This window comes from Carlito syrichta, unplaced genomic scaffold, assembly GCF_000164805.1.
Source record: "Carlito syrichta isolate Samal-C Ts95f unplaced genomic scaffold, Tarsius_syrichta-2.0.1 Scaffold313474, whole genome shotgun sequence".
In the NCBI taxonomy this organism is placed as follows: domain Eukaryota; kingdom Metazoa; phylum Chordata; class Mammalia; order Primates; family Tarsiidae; genus Carlito; species Carlito syrichta.
This window is the reverse complement of record NW_007257570.1, coordinates 44,039-63,359: the sequence shown is the minus strand read 5'-3', so window position 1 is coordinate 63,359 and position 19,321 is coordinate 44,039. Positions and strand designations below refer to the sequence as shown.

Below are 19,321 nucleotides of genomic sequence, written 5' to 3'. Positions count from 1 at the left end.
GTTCATTTAATAAAGTTCTATCAATCCTTCTTTTTTGTCTTAAAGTGTTTTCAAGCTTGAGATGGAAGACATTAGTTGCATTTGAGATGAGAAAAGAAAGATAAGAGAGTAAAAGATGGGTTAATATGGGGTGTAAAATGATGCCCTGAATTCTGCCAAGAGCAATCACTGAGGCAACAACAACAAAAAATACAAGAACAATAACAACAACAACAACAAAACAACCTGAATTATTCTAGAGAATGAGCCACAGAGTAAATTCACTTATGGACCCTGATTATGAACCAATTATGACTTCCTCTATCCTGGAGCTTCCTTCCAAATGGTACAGACTTCTCATTATCCTTCCATGAGGACCTCTCTGCAAAGCCACCGATATACCACAGGGCTTGGATCAGGCATATATTAAAGGCCAGTCACAGTGGCTCACACTTGTAATTCCAGCACTTTGGGAAGCCGAGGTGGGAGGATTGCTTGAGCCCAGGAATACGAGACCATCCCGGGCAACATAGTGAGACCTTGTCTCTACAGAAAATAATAATTTTTTTAAAACAGCCAGGTGTGATGGTGTGCACCTGTAGTCCCAGCTACTCAAGAGGCTGAGGTGGAAGGATCGCCTGAACCCAGGAGTTCAAGGCTGCAATGAGCAGTGATTGTGCCACTGCACTCCAGCCTGGGACAGTGAGACTCCAACTCAAAAAGTAAAAAAGAAAACTTTTTTAAAGAATATATTTAAAAGAGAAGGCTAATTGCATTCTGCCTTATATTGGGCATCCCAAAATTCATTGAAAAGTGAAACAAGACATGGTGAAGCTATGGGCAGCATTTCTAAGCCAAACTATTTTCCACCATTTTAAAGACATTTTCTTGGTGATGCAAATAAAAACAACATCTGTAAAAGTTCAGCTCCATCTGAATTTATGGAGAAACAACAGTTTGAATAAGCCAAAGAAACATGTAACCAAGAAACATTTATTTGGGGTTGTGAAATCCATTTCTGGATCACATTGCAGTAGTTTTACCTTCCTAATTGTTTTATTGTTTAAAATTAAATTTATAAATTATCATTAAAATGAATTTTCATTTTTAAAACCATTGTTAAATACCAGAGGTTTAAAAAAGTGATTTATAATATTGTCTGCAGATAGATAAAGACCATGAATAATTTTCAAAGTTGAAAATTGACAACACAACACTTAAAAGATAATTTTGCTTAAAAAAAGGTCATACCAATCAGCTTGATATTATTGTCTTCATCTAGTAGCAAATTTTCTATCTTCAAGTCTCTGAAATAAACAAAATCACACAACATTTCAGATGAACATTCAAAATAATGAAATAACATTTTGCTTTGAAGAGAAATGAACTTAGAGTCACTTCCAACCAACCCATAACGCTTTCTGCCGAAACTCAATCAACAAGTACATACTTGTAAGACAAGATACAATTAATTGTTATAGATTGTAAAAGCTAAGGAATTTCAGAGAAGAGAGGGTAAAGAGGGCAGAAGGAATCATTAAAAGTTTCCAGAAGAAGTGAGACTTAAACTGGAACCCGAAAGTTAAATATCAGGGTTAGGAGAGAGTGGAACACATCATTCAAGACAGGGAAACACACATGTGGCCACGGGTTGGTGACACTGTGAACGACATCAGCTAGAGTAAGTAAGAGATTTGGGGAAGCAGTTGAAAAAAAAAAAGTTGAAATCTGATTTAATTGATAAGTCCTACGACCTCCATGCTTGGAGCCCGGTGTCATGACAAATTGGCAGATGACAATAAGTTAATCTATTTGGCAAGCAAGTAATACCACAGGCAGTTGGGCACAATGGCTCACGCCTGTAATCTCAGCACTTTGGGAGAGGATTGCCTGAGCCCAGGAGTTTGAGATCAGTCCAGGTAACCTGGTGAGACCTCATTTCTATAATAAATCCAAAAAAAAGAAGAAGAAGAAAGAAAATTAGCCAGGTGTGGTGGCGTGCACCTGCGGTTCCAGCTACTTGGAAGGCTGAGGCGGAAGGATCAGCTGAGCCCAGGAGGCTGAAGCCGTGGTGGTCGTGAGCGTGCCACCACACTTCAGCAGGGGCAACAGAGTGATACTCTGACTCAAAAAAATAAAAATAATGAATAAAATAAAAAATACCATGGGCAGAATAAATAATAGACTCCAAAGATGTCAGTGTCCTCATTCCTGGTGTTCTGTCTAAGGAGTTAACAACTTTACAGAACCAAAAGGAGCTAGGTTCCAGATGGAATGAAGATTGCTAATCAGATGACAGATGATGCCACATTCATTGGCCTTGAGCTGACAGGAGGAGGTATGGGAAGGACGCACTCAGAGTCATGCTAAGTGTGAGAGACCTGTAGTGTCTGTGCCACCTGTACACTCCTGGAGGGCAGTGAACATGTCTGCCTTGCTTACCACTGTACCCCAGTACCCTTTGCACATTCCAGGCATTCAGTAAATATCAATGAATCTAGATGACAAAGGGATCATTTTGAATTTCAGAAGCAAAAGTATTCATGTGGCCAAAGGATATAGTTGATCATCAAAACCATCTGGTCAACGATCACAAGCTATGGCATCTTAAATTGTAAACTGCTAACTCAGGCACATCTTAAATATTAATTAGAAGAATATTCTTCTCTTCCATGCACACACAAAAATAATTTTGTTTTGAAACATACTATTTTTGATCCAGTTTTTATTTTCCTACTTTGAATAAAGAGATGGACCAAAAAAAAAAAAAAGTGTCCCTCTTATCTCTACTGTAAGGAATTGAATAGTGTAATCATGATAAAAACAAAAGCAGCAACAGATACACTACGTCAATGTTCAAAACAAAAGGCAGCAGTAGCTGGAACTGGCTGTGGTAAACAGGACAGGAGAACCCTACTTAACCAGGACAGTCACTCACAGCTCGGTCCCAGCACTGCCAGCTCACCTCGTTTTGCAAGAGAAGCCAGAAGGCTAGATTTGATCTGTTTTTAAATGTTGGCAACAAATTCCTATTTAATACAACCATAACAGCATGCATGGACCAACCTTGCGGGCAAGACACAGCCTACAGACTACCAATTTTCAACCTCAGTATGGGCAGAAGCTGAAGATCAGGAGATTGTCCAAGGAGGAGGGCAGAGAATGGGAGAGGGGACCAGCAGGCAGGTGGGGAACACCGACAACCACAGCAGACTGGGAAGGGACAGGCGCAGAGGCAGGAGGACGTCAACAACCGAAGTGGAATTTCAAGATGGGAAGATTTAAGGAGGAAAAAAGTGAGCTTTAAAAAGTGGCCAGGGGATCCAAAATTGGAAGGTTGCTGGTAGCCTCAGGGCTGGAGACTTGGATGAAAAGGAAGATCTGTTTTAAAACTGGGAATTTAAACAGATATTCCCTGAGATCCAATGCACCCAAGAATGGGAAGAGGAATTGTATCTTTCACTTCAGCCTGAGACAATACACACAATATGTTAAAACTACGTCCACCTTTCAAAGGTACTACATACATCAAAATACAAGGTGAGACCAAATGTAACATGACACCCCGCTATTTTTCTTTTCTTTTCCTTGTTTTTTTTTTGAGTTGGAGTCTCACCCTGTCACCCAGGCTCGAGTGCAGTGGCACGCTCATGGCCACCCCAGCATCGACCTGCTGGACTCTGACGATCCTTCTACCTCAGCCTTCCAAGTAGCCAGAACTACAGGTGCACATTACCACGCCCAGCTAATTTTTTATTTATCACAGAGATGAGAGTTTACCATATCGTCCCAGCTGGTCTCGAACCCGCTGGCTCAGGCAATCCTTTCGCCTTGGCCTCCCAAAATGCTGAAATTACAGGCTTGAGACACCGTGCCCTATTTTTCTAATAAGACCTTGTCCCTCAGAAAAAGGTTTTTGGAAAACACAAATATATAATATTTAAGAATGCAATGGAATTAAAAAATGGCTATACTATGAAGCAGCACTATCATATTTAAGATAATAAAGTGTTGACATAATAAATTTTAGAAATATTGTTTCCATGCCCTCACATTTCATGAAACAATCTTATTTAAACTTGTCACAGGCAGAACTAGGATGACCCTTTGAGTCACTGTGTGATGTTTCCAGTGTAATGTGATCTTTCAGGTGACTATCTATTTGAGATAAAGCATTTTTTTAAAATCTGTGTATGATGCACTTGCTGGAAATCTTATCCCAAACCATATACACACATTTAAAATCTCTATGAGGGTCAGGCACAGCAACTCATGCCTGTAATCCCAGCATCTTGTGAGACCAAGGTAGGAGGATTGTTTGAGCCAAGGAGTTCAAGACCAGCATGGGTAATAGTAGAGAGACCTCTTCTCTACAGTAAATTTTAAAAAATTAGCCTGGTATGGTGGCATATGTCTATAATCCCAGTTATATGGAATGCTGAGGTGGAAGGGTCACACCTGAGCCCAGGAAGTCAGGACTGCGGTGAGTCATGAACGTGTCACTGTACTCCAACCTGGGCAACAAGTAAGATCCTGATTCAAAAAAAAAGAGATACAAATAATTTAAAAATTAAAGAATTAAATCTCTGTGAATTACCCACCCAGAGAATTGCTTTTAGAATTGTCTCTCAAACTGTCACAATTGTGAGGCCAGGTCTCTGGAAGCTATTTAAGCCACATAAAATGTTTCTGCCTCTCTCTTTCTACCAGATTCCTTGGTGATTTCTAGAGCACCCAAAGTCATTGGTGAGTCAAATCAAGGTTAGTATGTCTTCTCCAACTAGTATTTTGTTGTTAAAAATAAAATAATATAATTGAAATTTTATCCCCACAATATGAGAGATTTTTCAAGGATGCTGGAAGGCATTTCCTCTTTTCTGAAGACATTGAAGATATAACATCAGCCTGACTTCTAATCAAGCATTCGCATATATGAATACACACACGCACACACAAAACAGTATGCCAGCAACAGCCCAAACTGTGATTCTGTGAAAACCAATTATAAAATGGCAGCAGCCAGGCTCGGTGGCTCAGCCTGTAATCCTGCACTTTGGGAGGCTGAGGTGAGTGGAATGCCTGAGCCCACGGGTTCAAGACCCGCATGGGCAACTTGGCGAGACCTCATCTCTACAATAAGTCAAAAATTAGCCAGGCGTGGTAGCACATACCTGTAATTCCGGCTACTCGGAAGGTTGAGGCGGAAGGATCGCCAGAGCCCAGCAGGTTGAGGCTGCGGTGGCCGGGAACGGCCACTGCACTCCAGTCTGGGCGACAGAGTGCGACTCCAACTCAAAAAAAAGTGGCAGCACTCTTTAAATCTAAAGGAAGGCCACAGTTCGTTTCAAACGAAATTTAAACTTCTTTCCCTGGGAAGAATGGAAGCCAGGCATTGAAAGAGAAATTTGGTTCAGAACAAACACATTAAAGAAAAACTCGCTTGAAGAGGTGAGGTAAAAGAAGCTGATGACCAAGAGTAATAAAACTAAGCTGGGTCATTCTGGGGTCACAAAAGCCTAGAAAACAATCCTAATGATTAGAAGAACGAGATCAATGAAAGACTAAAAATAAGAGAAAATTCAAGAGAAAAAAAAATTACTTTGGAAATTGGGGAAATATCTCAAAACTAGAGGACAAGGTATAAGAACATAATTAGTAGGCCAAAGGAGAACAATAAAACCAGTTCAAAGTCACCATCTGCCCACCCACTATGTCTCATAGATTCCTGACCCCTAGGGAAAATGTTCAGAAGAAAGCTGTTCCCCGGGGCTGTTAGTTCAAGTTCAGCACTGCATTACCCTTTGTCCAAGTTTCTAAAAGATCTCAGTCTATTTCCCGAAGGCTTCCGTGACTAGTTCACGGAAAGGCAAACTACCTTAGTCTCTGTCCAGGAGGTCAGTGTCCCTAACCTACCCAAATAAAAGGCACATTCAACTTTTGGCTTTATTTATTTCCACCTCCTACTTTGCCTTGTGCAATTTATCTAGAAGGAGGAATCCCAAATCCAGTTTTTTAATGGCTTTTAGAAGGGCATGAGGGCTCATGCTTGTAATCCCAGCCCTTTGGGAGGCCAAGATAAGAGGATTGCTTGAGGTCAGGGGATTGAGACCAGTTTGGGCAATATAGTGAGGTCCTCATCTCTACAAAAATTAGCCGGGACAGTGGTGCTTACCTGTAGTCCCAATTATTTGGAAGGCAGAGGTGGGAGGATTGCTTGAGCCCAGGAGTTGGAGGCTTCAGTGAGTTATGATCATGCCACTGCACTCCAGCCTGGGCAACAGAGCAAGACTCTGGCTCAAAAAAAAAACAAAAAAAGAAAAGAAAAAGTTTTTACCTAGGTATTTACCCAAATGAGTGGAAAATGTGTGGACAAGCATACCCAAGATGTCCTTCAGTGGATGGATGGATGGACAGATAAACAAACTATGGTGCGTCCAAACAATGGAATGGAATATTTAACGATAAGAAAAATGAGCTCTCCAGTCATCGAAAAGACATAGAGGAATCTCAAATGCATACTTGTAAGTAAAAGAAGCTGGTCGGAAAAGCCTACGTGCTATACGACTCCAACTACAGGACATTCTGGAAAAGGCAAAGCTATGGAGATCGTGACAAGATCAGTAGTTGCCAGGGGCTGAGTAAAAGAGGGAAGAAAGGAGGGAGGAAGAGGAGGAACACAGATTCTTCTAGGGTAGAGCATCTGTGGCTACCTGAAGTTAGTTCCCTGAGTCCAATCAGCACAGTGGGCCACCCAGACCCTCTGCCCAGTTACGCAGCAATGACCAAAGAGGCCAAAAGTCAAATAATCCCAAGAAACCACAAAAATTGAGAGGCATCTCCTTGAATAAAAAGGAAAGGGTGGCCGAGTGTGGTGGCTCACACCCGTAATTCCAGCATTTTGAGAGGCCAAGGCAGGTAGATGGCTTGAGCCCAAGAGCTCAAGACCAGCCTGGGCAACATAGCTAGACTTTGTATTTATAAAAAGAAAAAGAAAAATTAGCCGGGCATGGTGGTGCATGCCGACAGTCCCAGCTACTCAGGAGATCGAGGTGGAAGGATCGCCTGAGCTAAGGAGGTTGAGGCTGCCGTGAGCCATGATCATCGTGATCATGCCATTGCACACCAGCCTGGGTGACAGAGTGAGACCCTAACTCAAAAAAGGGGGGGCGGGAGGCGAATTTATTCATAAGGTTTTAGTGTTCCTGTATTATAACATACCTTTAAAAAAAATACTGGCAGGGCTCTATTATCCAGAAAACTGTTTCCATCAGAAAAACTTCTGTGGTCCCTGTGAAATGCGTGGTGTTTACCTCAATCCCAAGGCAAAGCACTTGGCTCTGTTAAGCTTGAGGTTTGCTCTACAGGAAGGAAGGGAGAACCACAGGCTGGGCTGGGTGACTGGGAAGTGGGGAACAGAGGTGCAAGCTCACATCGAGGGTCCCTGAGCTGATAAACCAATTCCACAGAGAAAGCTGGAGGGTTGCCCTTCAGTCTTGCCGTCCTAAGAGTTCTTCCTGGTGGCTGGTAAACTTGAAGCCCCGTGTTAACTTGCAATGGGAACAAAAGGGAAGAAGGGAATGGCCCGAGTTGGAGTCTCACTTAGTCACCCAGACTGGAGTGCGGAGTGCAGTGGCGCTGCCAGTCACTGCAGCCTCGACCTGCTGGGCTCCAGCGATCCTTCCGCCTCAGCCTTCCGAGTAGCCGGAATTACAGGCGCGCGCTACCACCCCCGGCTAATTTTTTGATTTATTGTAGAGATGAGGTCTCGCTGCCCAGGCGGGTCTTGAACCCGCGGGCTCAGGCAATCCACTCACCTCAGCCTCCCAAAGGCGCGGGATTACAGGCTGAGCCACCAAGCCCGGCTGGAAGTTGCTTTTTCTTGGCCAAAAAACAAGAAGAGTTAAGAGAAGCAAGAAAGGGGATGGGGCTGGACCCCATATGGCAGTCATTTTCCAAGAAGACAAAGCATAAGGAGAGAATCCAGCAGAGAAAGGCCACCAGACTCGCAGTGGGCACAGGCGCAGGCCTCTGGGAGTCCCAGGCGAAATGCCCAGTGGGACTCATCAGGACACTCCACAGATAGCCCTGATGTCGAGGCATGTGAGGGGGTGTTTTTCTAGAGCTTCAAAGAGGACACAAGGGAAGAAAACTCTTCCACACCCTCCAAGGCATCGCCAATCACTGGCCCTTTGTTCTGGATTCTTTCAAAAAGCAAGAGAGAACAGGTCATTACTAACAAGAAAGATTCACCTCAGGCTACCTCCTGTCCATCCAAAGTCTCCTTGCATTCCTTTAAAGATGGTCATCTCAAAGTTTCCCAGATTGGCAACAATTTGGAGGGTGCTGTTGCCACAACAAACATATGGGTCCTGGCCCCTCCTCCTCCCACTCCAGGAGAGGAAAAGGTGACCCTGTGGAACAAAAAAGCAGACAGGAGCAGTATTGAGGAGGTGGGGAACGTGTGTAGACGAGCGTGTGAGTGTGCATGGGTTTGTGTGTACACATTGCAAGTGCAAGCCAACATAAATGTGTGCATAAGCGAGTGTACACATGTGTGTCTGCTCACGTGTTGCATGCACACACGTATGTGTGAACACTCTAGTGTTGGTGTGCACATATTGTGCATACAGCCATATGCATGTGTGTGTATCTGCACCGTGCGTGCATCACACACACCCAGAAACGTGGGATGGGAAGGAAGGCAAGTGTCTCCCCTGGACCTCAGCAGGCCGCGCCTGGCCCAGGAGGCCTAGGCTAAGGGACAGGAACTCAGGAGAGAGCCTGGGGGAGCCCCTCAGGGTTGAGACCAAAGATGGGAGTGAAGAACTGAATGGCACACCACTGAGGCAGCCAGGGCTGGAGAGAAGGAGAGGTGAGGAGAAGCCAGTGAATACCCCAAGGGTGGGGCCGAGCAAAGGCAGGAAGCAAAATGCAGAGGCCTGGGGAGGTCAATAAAGACAGGCTTTGGGCCGAGCTTGGTGGCTCTTGGTGGCTCTCGGCCTGTAATCCCAGCACTTTGGGAGGCCGAGGTGAGTGGATTGCCTGAGCCCGCAGGTTCAAGACCCACCTGGGCAATTTGGCAAGACCTCATCTCTATAATAAATCAAAAATTAGCTGGGTGTGGTAGCGCACGCCTGTAGTTCCAGCTACTTGGAAGGCTGAGGCGGAAGGATCGCCGGGGAGCCCAGCAGGTCGAGGCTGCGGTGGCCGGGAGCGGCCACTGCACTCCAGTCTGGGCGACAGAGTGAGACTCCAACTCAAAAAACAAACAAAAAAAGACAGGCTTTGGTTCTCGCTAATTGATCCGCTGACCAGCCCTGGGTAAGTCACTGAAACTCTCTGAGTTTCTGACTCTTCTTTGCAACCTGGCCATCACAAAAGGGATACCCCAGCAAGGTGGCTGGCAGAGGAAATGAGACTGCACAACGTATGCCTAAGTGCTGTGTGGGCCACTCCAGTGAGACCCAAACGCTAATAGTTAGGAGGTAAGAAGCCGGAGGTGAGGATAACAAAGATTCTAAGATGAGGTGAAGGGGAAAGATGCCAGAGAACACGTCAAAGAAGTGATTCATTTGGCCATAAGCAGGCTGGGCACCGTGGGTCATGCTTGTAATCCCAGCACTTTGGGAGGCCGAAGGAAGGAGGATCGCTCGAGCCCAGAGGTTTGAGACCAGCCTGGGAAACATGGTGAAATTTCATCTTCATATAAAAAAATGTAGTCATAAGCAAACAGTATTAAGGAGCATCCCCCACCCCCACCCCATGAAAGGTCAAGAGAGAAGAGGACCAGGGAGGACTCGACCAAACTTACAGGATTCAGATTATGGGAATGGCCACAAACTGGATTTTAATAATAAACTGAAAATAAGAATCTAAACCTCCCCAAGCACATCTCCCTAAGGCAACAGGCATTTTGCAAGAAACAAAAGTTTTTTGGTCATGTCTTATGTGGAAAAGTTGTATGAAAACCAAAAGATTTGTAAACCTTTGATTATCTACAATATGGGCATTTTGATAAAACACAAGAAAAAATTTTAAGCATGTATTTGATTTATTTATTCAAAATGAAGGTATTTATTGAGTTCTTGTAATATTCCAGAAACAAATTCTGTTTATAAAAATGAAAGGGCTATTCACTAGAAAGATGCCACTCTACAAATTGTGACCTGGAAAATAAACACATTGGCACTAAGTCAATGAAGAAACTCCCTTGAAACCCCAGGGAGACTATGGAACTTTCCAGAAAGAACATGGGACTAGCTACCAGAAAGCTTGCATCCCAATGCAAACTCTGACACTAGCAGTATTCATTCAATTTTCTTTCATTCATTCAACAAAGTCTTTCTGTGTGCCCACTGGGCTGGGCACTGGGCTAAGCTACCGAGTCTGTGAGGAAGTCAGATATCAAACAAGTAAGCTGGCCAGACACAGTGGCTCACGTCTGTACTCCCAATACTTTGAGAGGCCGAGGCAGGAGGATCCCATGAGGCCAAGAGACCAGCTGGACAACACAGCGAGACCCTGTCTCTGCAAAAATAAATAAATACGTACATAACAAAAAACAAGTAAGTAATTGTGGGATAAATGCTTGGAAAGCAAAGTAGAGGGTGCTGTGGGAGTCTATACCAGAGCCCAGCCTGGAGGGCTTCCTGGATAAGGTAAGCTTGGATCTGGGACCCAATGGATGAGGATTCAGCCAGGCAAACAGCAAGCAGAGAACAGCTGTGGTCCTGAGCCCACAGAACTCTGACCTTCGGCTTTCCCGTGGATAAAATGAATGGACTGGAGTCCGTAGCAATTACAGCGAACGTGTTCTCGGACCTTACTCCACGTCTAGGTTTTGGGCACTTTCCATGAATTGTCTTATTTAGTCCTCACAACAGCCACGTGTAGTGGATAAGCCATTATCCCTATTGTGTAGGTGTGGACAGAGAGGCACAAAAGTCTGAGTCATGTGTCCAACACTGCCCAGAAGTAGTTGGGCCAGCATGTGGACGCAGCACGGTCTGGCTTTGGAGTCCATGCCGCTGACCACGCACATCCCAATCCACAAAGTTGCTGGGCAAGAGCTCACATTTCTAAGCTTTTTCTTGAGTTGGGATCTCACTCTGTCACCCAAGCTGGACTGCAGTGGCACAATCACAGTTCACCACAGCCTCAACCTCCTGGGCTCAAAACAATCCTCCTGTCTCAGCCTTCTGAGTGTATGGAACTACAGGCGCACACCACCACACCCAGTTAAATTTTGCAGAGACAAGGTCTCACTATGCTGCCTAGGCTGGGCTTGAACTCCTGGGCTCAAGCAATCCTCCCCCCTCGGCCTCCAAAAGTGCTAGGATTGCAGGCGTGAGCCACCACGCCCAGCCCAAGCTGGGATTTTTGTTTTTGTTTTTTGAGTTGGAGTCTCACTCTGTCACCCAGACTGGAGTGAAGTGGCCGCTCCTGGCCGCCGCAGCCTCCACCTGCTGGGCTCCAACGACCCTTCCGCCTCAACCCTCTGAGTAGCTGGAACTACAGGCGCGTGCTATCAAGCTGGTTTTTTAAAACCCAATTTAACACAAAACTCTGGCTATCACCGGTGCCTCCAGATATGTGCTGGCTCTCAGCAGAAGGCCCTGGGATCCCACGCAGCTCCTAGGTGTGAGCAGAGACGATTCCTCTCTCATCTGCCTTCCCCTCTCTCCCCTCTCCAAGAAAACCCACAAGTTAAAAGGACTTCTTAATCCCCCACCAGCACAGGTTGCGCCTGCTTCTTGTCAGGCCCAAGAGAACAAAGAAGGGCTTCCTCTCTGCGGCTGCAACACTCTTAAGCGCTGAGGGCCCTTTTCCAATGCCGATGAATGAATAAGGTCACCGTGTTGACACGCATCCAAGCCCAGGCTTGGGTGCGCCCTTTGATCATGTGTCTCTTTCTCCTGGTCCTGCGGTCCTGTGGCTGTCTCTGCCTGCTTAGGAATGGCGGTATTGTATTACCCTGTTATGTTTTGTCTGTATCGTTTGATTGGACTTTGTTATTTTGAATGAACACATGAATCCCAAATTAGCCTCTCAGCAGAATGCAGCGCCCTTGTTGATGTACCTTAAGAGTCGACCCTCTGTGTACAATAGGCAAATCATCGGATTTTGGCATCCTGCTGGGTGAGCACACATTTGGAGGAGAAAAAAACAACTCTTCATATTTTAGACTCTCAGGCAGTTCTAAAATGGAATAATGAAGAAGTGAGGCCACACTCTACCTTTGTAAAAATGAACAACAGCCCTATTGTAGCGAGACAACAGAGGCTGTGGCAAATCCATTTAATACGAAGTTCTCTGCCAGCTAAGGGAATCTGCCTTACATAGGTTTGGTTTCCTTTTTTTAAAAAAAAAAAAAATCCTACTTGTAATATTTATGTAATTTTTAAAGAATGCTTTCTTTTGGCTGGGCTCAGTGGCTCACACCTGTCATTCCAGCACTTTGGGAGGCCAAGGCAGGAGGATCACTTGAGCCCAGCAGTTCAAAACCAGCCTGGGCAACATATTGAGACCCTATATCTAGTTTAAAAAAAATTTTTTTTTAAAGAATCTTTTAAATAATATTTAAATTGTTCTGGGTAGCTATGTAAATATTTAGATTTCTATCACAGGAGATGAGGGCCCTGCTAGCATTAAGTTGATTAAGACATAGCAACATGGTATCGGCCTAATGCAGAACCACGTGGGGTTTTGTTGTTTGTTTGTTTTGTTTTGTTTGAGTCGGGGTCTCACTCTGTCACTCAGGCTGGAGTGCAGTGGCATGATTACAGCTCACTGCAGCCTCAACCTCCTAGGCTCAGGCAATCCTTCTGCCTGTCTCCCAAGTACTTGGGACTACAGGTGCACGCCACTACACCCAGCTAATTTTTTTATCTTTTTCTTTCTTTTTTTTTTTTTTTGAGTTGGAGTCTCACTCTGTCCCCCAGACTGGATTGCAGTGGCCGCTCCCGGCCACCGCAGCCTCGACCTGGTGGGCTCCAGCGATCCTTCCGCCTCAGCCTTCCAAGTAGCTGGAACTACAGGTGCACGCCACTACACCCAGCTAATTTTTTTATCTTTTTCTTTCTTTTTTTTTTTTTTTGAGTTGGAGTCTCACTCTGTCCCCCAGACTGGATTGCAGTGGCCGCTCCCGGCCACCGCAGCCTCGACCTGGTGGGCTCCAGCGATCCTTCCGCCTCAGCCTTCCAAGTAGCTGGAACTACAGGTGCACGCCACTACACCCAGCTAATTTTTTTATCTTTTTCTTTCTTTTTTTTTTTTTTTGAGTTGGAGTCTCACTCTGTCCCCCAGACTGGATTGCAGTGGCCGCTCCCGGCCACCGCAGCCTCGACCTGGTGGGCTCCAGCGATCCTTCCGCCTCAGCCTTCCAAGTAGCTGGAACTACAGGTGCACGCCACTACACCCAGCTAATTTTTTTATCTTTTTCTTTCTTTTTTTTTTTTTTTGAGTTGGAGTCTCACTCTGTCCCCCAGACTGGATTGCAGTGGCCGCTCCCGGCCACCGCAGCCTCGACCTGGTGGGCTCCAGCGATCCTTCCGCCTCAGCCTTCCAAGTAGCTGGAACTACAGGTGCACGCCACTACACCCAGCTAATTTTTTTATCTTTTTCTTTCTTTTTTTTTTTTTTTGAGTTGGAGTCTCACTCTGTCCCCCAGACTGGATTGCAGTGGCCGCTCCCGGCCACCGCAGCCTCGACCTGGTGGGCTCCAGCGATCCTTCCGCCTCAGCCTTCCAAGTAGCTGGAACTACAGGTGCACGCCACTACACCCAGCTAATTTTTTTATCTTTTTCTTTCTTTTTTTTTTTTTTTGAGTTGGAGTCTCACTCTGTCCCCCAGACTGGATTGCAGTGGCCGCTCCCGGCCACCGCAGCCTCGACCTGGTGGGCTCCAGCGATCCTTCCGCCTCAGCCTTCCAAGTAGCTGGAACTACAGGTGCACGCCACTACACCCAGCTAATTTTTTTATCTTTTTCTTTCTTTTTTTTTTTTTTTGAGTTGGAGTCTCACTCTGTCCCCCAGACTGGATTGCAGTGGCCGCTCCCGGCCACCGCAGCCTCGACCTGGTGGGCTCCAGCGATCCTTCCGCCTCAGCCTTCCAAGTAGCTGGAACTACAGGCACGCGCTACTACACCCAGCTAATTTTTTTATCTTATTGTAGAGGTGAGGTCTCGCCAAGTTGCCCAGGCGGGTCTCGAACCCGCGGGCTCAGGCAATTCACTCACCTCAGCCTCCCAAGGTGCAGGATTACAGGTTGAGCCACCGAGCCCGGCTACCTTTATTTTTCTAGAGACGGGATCTCACTATACTGCCCTGGCTGGTCTTCAACTCCTGAGCTCAAGGAATTAACCCTCTCGTCTCAGCCTCCCAAAGTCCTGTGATTATAGGCATAAGTCACCACACCCAGCCTTGGAACCATGTTTTTAAAGCATCCCTAACACACAGAACCAAATGCCCTGTAAATCATTGTGTATATGTAGCCACAAACATTCGTTCTGAATCCTTTTGGATGATCCAATGCTTCTGCTCAGAAATCTCCTCCCCAGGGACTTTAGGGCCTCTCTGAAATGCTATACTCTCATATTCATTTGAAAACTCTAACCTCAAAATAACCTATGGAATTCATTCCACCTTTGCTGCATAAAGGAGAAATCCTCCCCCACCAGCAAGGGCTATACGAAGTAACACACCAGTGGTTGGTCAAATTATGAATGCCAAAATTAATAGTGTAAAGTCTTTGAAAGTAAAGACATTAGATTAAAGCCACCATGAACATATTCTAAACAAACATTTGAATGTGAGGTCTCAACCACCTAATCACCTATGTCTGTGTGCGTTGACATGCATTAACGTGATTTCTAGAGAGAAAAGGGGAGAAATTCTCCTAAACTTTCCCTAGATTTCCAGTCTTCTCTAACTTTAAAGATCTGAGCCCTCGCCTCGCCAAGAGTATGAACATATTCCCAAGGAGAGAGAGAAAAATGTAGAAAGCTGAAGATCAGAGAAAGAAAAAAAGTGTACCGTCTTTGCTATCAAAACACTGTTCAATTCATTCCTTTGACAATCTGACAGTAATTGCCCTGAGAGGGACTGGATTTTGTTAAAATTACTTTAAAAGGGTTGTTGAGAATTTCCTGTAGGAGAGACCAGTGTGCAATGCACAAGTTTTGTTTGATTTTCCTTTGTTGTCCTCACAATCCTGAGAAGCTTGGAGTTCATTTTATTTTTGACAGCACAAAACCCTTGGAAAAACACCCTGAGTCCCACAAAAATCTCTGCCGCTTGCAGTCTCTGGGTCTGTTTCCCGCTGTGACCTGCCGAGTCTGTAATCCAAGCTGATTCATTCATGAGGTCGCTGCCTTTGCCATCTTAATGAACAAAGACACAGCCAGGCACACTTACAACTATCATTTCCCTAATGATGGCAGGGCGATGACACCTCAGGCTACACAAGAGTCTTGTCAGAAAGAGCCAAAAATAGCTTACAATTTCTGAATGTTCTCTTCCTGGTGGGTCTAAACCCAGAGAGTTCTAAGGCAGCGCGATCTCATGACAACATGTGTGACTAAGAATATGTTCGTGAAGAGGCTCTCATCTCAGTGAGGAAGGTTCAACCCGAGTGGTAGCTGGCAGAGGCTGGCTCTGAGATGGCCCAAAGTGTCCCCGGGTATAGACACGACAGGGCTGAGCTGCTTTTTCCACTGATCAGAAAATAAGTGGCTCTTGAACAGATAAAACTAGATTATCATTATTAAAATTAAACTTAGATCCAGTCAGGTGTGGTGGCTCACACCTGTAATCCCAGTGCTTTGAAAGGAGAAGGGAGGAGGATCGCTTGAGCCCAGGAGTTCAAGACTAGCCTGGGCAACATAGTGAAACCTCCTATCTAAAAAAATAAAATAAAACATTTTTTAAAAAGTATCTGGACTTGGCCGGGTGCGGTGGCTCAGTCTGTAATCCCAGCACTTTAGGAGGCTGAGGTGAGAGGATTGCCTGAGCCCGGGTGTTTGAGGCCAGACTGGGCAACTTGGTGAGACCTCATCTCTACAATAAATCATAAAAACTAGCCGGGCATGGCAGCGTGCGTCTAAGTTCCAGCTACTTGGAAGGCTGAGGTGGAAGGATCGCCTAAGCCCAGCAGGTCGAGGCTGCGGTGGCCGTGAGCATGCCACTGCACTCTAGCCTGGGCGACAAAGAGTGAGATTCCAAACTCAAAAAAAATAAATAAATAACGTATCTGTGCTTGGTGGTAGCACACCTATAGTCCCAGCTACTCAGGAGGCTGAGATGGGAGGATGGCTTCAGCACAGGAGTTTGAGGGTGCAGTCAGCTATGTTCACGACACTGTACTTCTAGCCTGGGCAACAAAGAAAGACTCTGTCTCAAAAAAAAATTAATTAAAAAAAGAACACAGCCAGGCTCAGTGGCTCAGCCTGTAATCCCGTGCCTTTGGGAGGCTGAGGTGAGTGGATTACCTGAGCCCACGGGTCCGAGACCCACCTGGGCAGGTGAGACCTCATCTCTACAATAAATCAAAAAATTAGCCGGGCGTGGTAGCACGCGCCTGTAGTTCCAGCTACTTGGAAGGCTGAGCGGAAGGATCGCCGGAGCCCAGCAGGTTGAGGCTGCGGTGGCCGGGAGCGGCCACTGCACTCCAGCCTGGGCGACAGAGTGAGACTCCAACTCAAAAAATAAAAATTAAAAAAAAAACAATTAAAAAAATTAAAAAATAAAATAAGAATACTATTTCCACTCACTTTCTTTGTGGAGCTCTTTTCTAAAAAGGAACAGGCTGGTAAACACACGCTTAGTTTTCAGAATTATTTGCTAGGTGATTTGGTTTAGGGAGAACACCCATGGATTTCAAGGACAAGTTCACAATTCAAATGCTGATTCAATTCAATTGAATGAAACAGCTACCCCATGTAATGCACCATCCCTAGCACTAGGTGAAAAATAATCTCATGCCATCTAACAGTGATTCTTCTCTCAGACACCTGAGCAACTGGTCTCATAACTTTGCAAATAATAAGAACAGGAGCTAAACCGGGCAGGGTGGTTCACACCTGTAATCCCAGCACTTTGGGAGGCAGAGGCAGGAGAATTGCCTGAGCCCAGGGGTTCAAGACCACCCTAGGCAACTTGGCAAGAGCTTGTCTCTGCAATAAATCAAAAAAATTAGCCAGGCGTGGTGGTGCGTGCCTATGGTTCCAGCTACAAAGAAGGCTGGCTGAGGCAGAAGGCTCGCCTAAGCCCAGCAGGTCGAGGCTGCGGTGGCCGGGAGTGTGCCACAGCCTAGGCAACAAAGTGAGACTCCGACTCAAAAAAAAAAAAAAAAAAAAGAGCAGGAGCTAACACTTACATGGTGCTTACCAGATACCAAACACAGTTCAAAGCTCTTTCCATATTGACCTTTATACCAACCAAGAAAGAAGTATCATCATGATTCCCATTTTACAGACGAAGAGACTGAGGTTCAGAGTTTTTGTAACTGCCTAGGGTCACACAGTTTTAAAGGACAGCCCTGTCACTCTGGCTTCAGACTCCACTCTTTTACCCCTCACACTGCCATTAACCCAATTCACAAAACAATTCCATGGAATAAAAAGGTAGAAGAGGCTGGGTGTGCAGCTCGTGCCTGTAGTCCCAGCACTTTGGGAAGCCTAGGAGGGAAGAGTTCTTGAGGCCCAGAGTTCAAGACCAGCCTAGGCAACATAGCAAGACCCCATCTTAAAAAATAAAAGAAAGGGTTTTTTTTTTTAAAAGGAAGAATTTTAAAATAGGCGGCACTACTCAGCCCCACTTAGAGCGGGCTGAAGCACAGTGCTGCCCGTTGAGCAGAGCCAGTGCCCATCGGCATGGCGTGGCCCTTACCTGTGGACCACCCCCACCCGGTGGAGGTGTTCTACTGCGGAGATGAGCTGTCTGATGTATCTGCGGGCTTCGGGCTCCTCCAGCCGCTTCTTTTCATAGATCTTGTGCATCAGGTTGCCCCCAGGGCACAGCTCCATGACCAGGTAGTAGCTGTTCTCTGTCTCTAAAATATCCAGGAGCTGCGTGATGTTGGGGTGACGGATCATCTGCTGGATCTGCCCCTCTCGCCGCAGGTTTTTGGTAACGTAGGTGTCCTTTTTGGCTCTCTTTTTATCGATGACTTTTATGGCCACCTAAGGAGAAGCCAAGAACACACCTGTTAGCAGACCTTGCAGGCAAACGTGATTCATGCCCAGCACACGTTGGTTCACATCTGTAATCCCAGCACTGTGGGAGGCGGAGGCCAGAGGACTGCCTGAGCCCAAGGGTTAGAGACCAGCCTGAGCAACTTGGCGAGAACTGTCTCCACAATAAATCAAAAAATTAGCTGGGTGCAGTGGCGCACACCTGGGGTTCCAGCTACTTGGAAGGCTGAGGAAGAAAGATCGCCTGAGCCCAGCAGGTGGAGGCTGTGGGGGTCTTCAGCATGTCATTGCATTCCAGCCTGGAGACAGAGTGAGGCCTCAACTCAAAAAAAAAAAGCAATTCCTTGACTACTCACAAGAGCTCTAGGAAAACCCATAACTGTTTCTCTGCAACAGGAGAAATGCCTTATCTAATATAGCATGGGGGTAAGGGAGAGAAAAATATAGCATCAGGAAAGAATCAAAAGATCCAGTTATTATGGGAGAGAATGAAATTCACTTAAGCAGATCTAAACAGTTGTCTGGAAGGTTCAGAGAAAAGCTAATGCCAAACTTACTTCTTTGCAGGATATGGAGGAAAAACACCAGTTTCTTTTCCAGCAAAGGGCTCTTCCCTGTCCTCCCAGGACTCACCATCACCTCCTCCAGGTCTGGTCCCCCACCCCACTTCTGAAACAGCTAAGTCTGCCCCACAATCTTAGAGGAGCCCTGGGCCCTCCCCTGCCCTGTCTCAGTCCTGCACAGGCCCTCAGGCCTCCAAAATCTCTGGCCTCCAGTGTTTGCCTCCTTCCCTTGATGAATTACCTCCCCAGGTGATCCCTTGGCACAGTCTCAGGACCCAACCTCTGTTGAGACTCCAGGGCCACATCTTCACTCCCCACAGGAAGCACCTCCTGAGTCATTTCCCCCACAATCAACTTGCCATAAGAGGTAGAGGGACACAAGGAAGGCTTTACCACCCAAATCCACATCTGGACCAGGTGCAGTGGCTCACACCTATTAATCCCAGCAATTTGAGAGGCCAAAGCAGGAGGATTGCTTGAACCCAAAAGTCTGAGACCAGCCTAGACCTCGTCTCTGCAAAAAAATACATAGCGGCATGCTCCTGTAGTCCCAGCTACTTGGGAGACTGAGGCAGAAGGATCGTGCGAG

At 46.0% G+C, this 19,321-nt stretch overlaps 1 protein-coding gene across 1 annotated transcript in view; it reads right to left on the bottom strand.

Annotated features, from left to right (window-relative positions):
- HUNK (hormonally up-regulated Neu-associated kinase) overlaps positions 1-19,071 on the bottom strand; it is a 79,163-nt gene extending 60,092 nt beyond the window's left edge. Inside the window, 3 exon segments of the mRNA XM_008070525.2 lie at positions 1,231-1,286; positions 17,865-18,157; positions 18,997-19,071. Of these exon segments, the coding sequence (XP_008068716.2) occupies positions 1,231-1,286; positions 17,865-18,157; positions 18,997-19,071 (424 nt within the window).
- Between the last annotated feature and the right edge of the window lie 250 nt (positions 19,072-19,321).